At 32.9% G+C, this 2,310-nt stretch overlaps 1 protein-coding gene across 1 annotated transcript; it reads left to right on the top strand.

The window, feature by feature from the left end:
• Nucleotides 1–1,298: 1,298 nt before the first annotated feature.
• Nucleotides 1,299–2,296, top strand: LOTGIDRAFT_176054 (hypothetical protein; the record flags this gene model as incomplete). The annotated part of the gene is made up of 2 exons (XM_009065207.1): nucleotides 1,299–1,388; nucleotides 1,529–2,296. The coding sequence occupies 2 exons, from the start codon at nucleotides 1,299–1,301 to the stop codon at nucleotides 2,294–2,296; spliced, it is 858 nt and encodes a 285-aa protein (XP_009063455.1).
• Between the last annotated feature and the right edge of the window lie 14 nt (nucleotides 2,297–2,310).

Here is a 2,310-nt window from a genome sequence, read left to right as displayed (position 1 = left end):
GGAGTAATATAAGCGATGCAGTGAAAAGATCTAACGAGTTAAAAGAATTGCAACATATAAGAGAAATGCGAAACAAAAGATTAGAAAACAAAAAAGGCAATGGTTTTAAAATTATAGGATAAAAATGTCAATGATAATTGCTCAAACCCCTAAAACTTATTTCGGTTCTGACATTCAAAAATCATTAGGTTCTCTTCCCGGATTTCCATGGGCAAAATACCCCTGGTGAAAAACATCTTCCAGGTCATAATTACACTGGTCCAGGTTAAATTTGCGATAAGACGAAAACGATAAACCAAAACCAGGTGAAGATGGTTATATTAACATATAACATTCCGCCCATGCCACGTCAGCATAGACAGAATAAACTCTCAACTATTAACACTGTCTCAATTTTGTTACGCTGGAAGATTAGGAATTTAATCATACAAAATCAAGGTATGTTCTTTGTTTAAATTAAAAGACGATAGGGTGTAATTAAGATGACATGTTATTTGTTATCTTTTAAAATATCAATTTTGTTTTATTCCAGACACAATAGATGCCAACATTTCATATCACGAAGAATACTTAAACCATCGCAGGCAGTGGGTGAATCTACCGAACTCTGTGACAAATATAAAATAGAACAAGTGGTGAAGAACAAGCGTTTTGGAAAAGGATAAAATATCTGACGTATATCTAGCGATTCTATAGGAGCGGTCGTAACCCTTGACCCTTGAACTATGACTGGCAATAATGTAAGAGGGGAGATAACTCTTAAGTATATCTAGCTATTCTATAGGAGCGGTCGTGACCCTTGACCCTTGAACTATGACTCCCAATAGTGTAAGAGGGGGAAATAACTCTGAAGTATATCTAGTAGAAGTGTATATCAATATACATGTAATTGTTTATGTTTTAAATTTCCTTGTATTTATTAAAACTTACTTTGATTTTTTGTTATTCTTCCTGCATTTCCATGGGTGTGAATGGTTTCCAAATAATAGGGTAAAACCTATCTTTAAAAATGGCAGATTAGATCCGATCTTTCAATTATATGAACCAACCGTAGGCTCTAGATCTCAACTAAATGATGGGGGTAGGGTCACTTTGGAGATAAATTCATTATCAAATTGGTTGCTTCTGTCTGATGCCTATTTCAGATGCGATTTCAAAATCAAAGACGGAACTCCCAATGAGAATCGTGTACCACAAACCAACACAACGTTAGAAAACAATTTCTTCTCATCTTTATTTACTGAAATGGTTTTGGAAGCTGGTTCAAATCCCATAGAAACCATGGGGAATTTGACACAATGTTGAAAACAGTTCTATATCCCAAAAACTATGATTCAGTCTCAGACTGGATACCCGATGTTGGTGATGGAAGAGTTTTAAAAGAACCGGTAAGAAATGTTCCAAATGATGCAAATGAATATAGAATGAGAGCTATTGCTCGAAACACAATAGAAAGAGTAGGACGAGCAGGTAATCATGGATTTGAAAAACGAGTACTTCAGTACAATAATGTTGTTGAGAATAATAGGCTTGGAAATTATATCCATTATTCGGCCTGTTGGAACACAGAAAAGTTTCTATAGGGTTACCATATAAAATTCATCTACAAAGAGAAATCAATGATGATAAGATATTCTTTGGAGAGAATGCTTCAGATGAAAAATTAGAAATACCGAATCTCCAACTTTACATACCGGTAATAACACCATCAATTGAAGTAGAAACGAGAATATTTAAATCATTAACTAAAGATATTGATATAGCTTTTATTCGTCGTAACACAATAGGTAGCATAACTTTAACTGGAGAATCCACTACATGGCCAATCACTAACACTATTAAACCAGCAAGATATTTAATGGTTGATTTCAAGAACTTACCAGATTCTCAAACGAATAACAATAATATCTTTAGAGTAGCAATGAACCAAACTCAAGATCCTATAATCCGTAAAGTTCAAGTAAGATTAAACAATGATAATTATCCTAATCAACCTTTAACAATTAAAACAATTAATCCAACCACAAAGGATTATAATGAATTGTATAGGAACTATAAAAATATGTGTGAATTATTTGGAAATTCACCTCAGTTTGAATATTTAGATTTTGCAATTAATCATCCAATCTTCTGTTTTGATCTATCAGCTCATCAAGAAGATCTTTTCAAAACAGGGGTGAATATAAATATTTATATTGAAAAAACACAAGGAAATGTAACAGGTTATTGTTTACTATTGGAAGAAGCAAAACATTTAATTAAAATATCCGACAGACGGATGATTCGTATAGAATAATCATTTAAATTACC

The sequence above is a fragment of the Lottia gigantea genome (assembly GCF_000327385.1).
Source record: "Lottia gigantea unplaced genomic scaffold LOTGIsca_687, whole genome shotgun sequence".
In the NCBI taxonomy this organism is placed as follows: Eukaryota; Metazoa; Mollusca; class Gastropoda; family Lottiidae; genus Lottia; species Lottia gigantea.
Note: the sequence above shows the minus strand (reverse complement) of the source record. Positions and strands in the feature narration are given on the sequence as shown.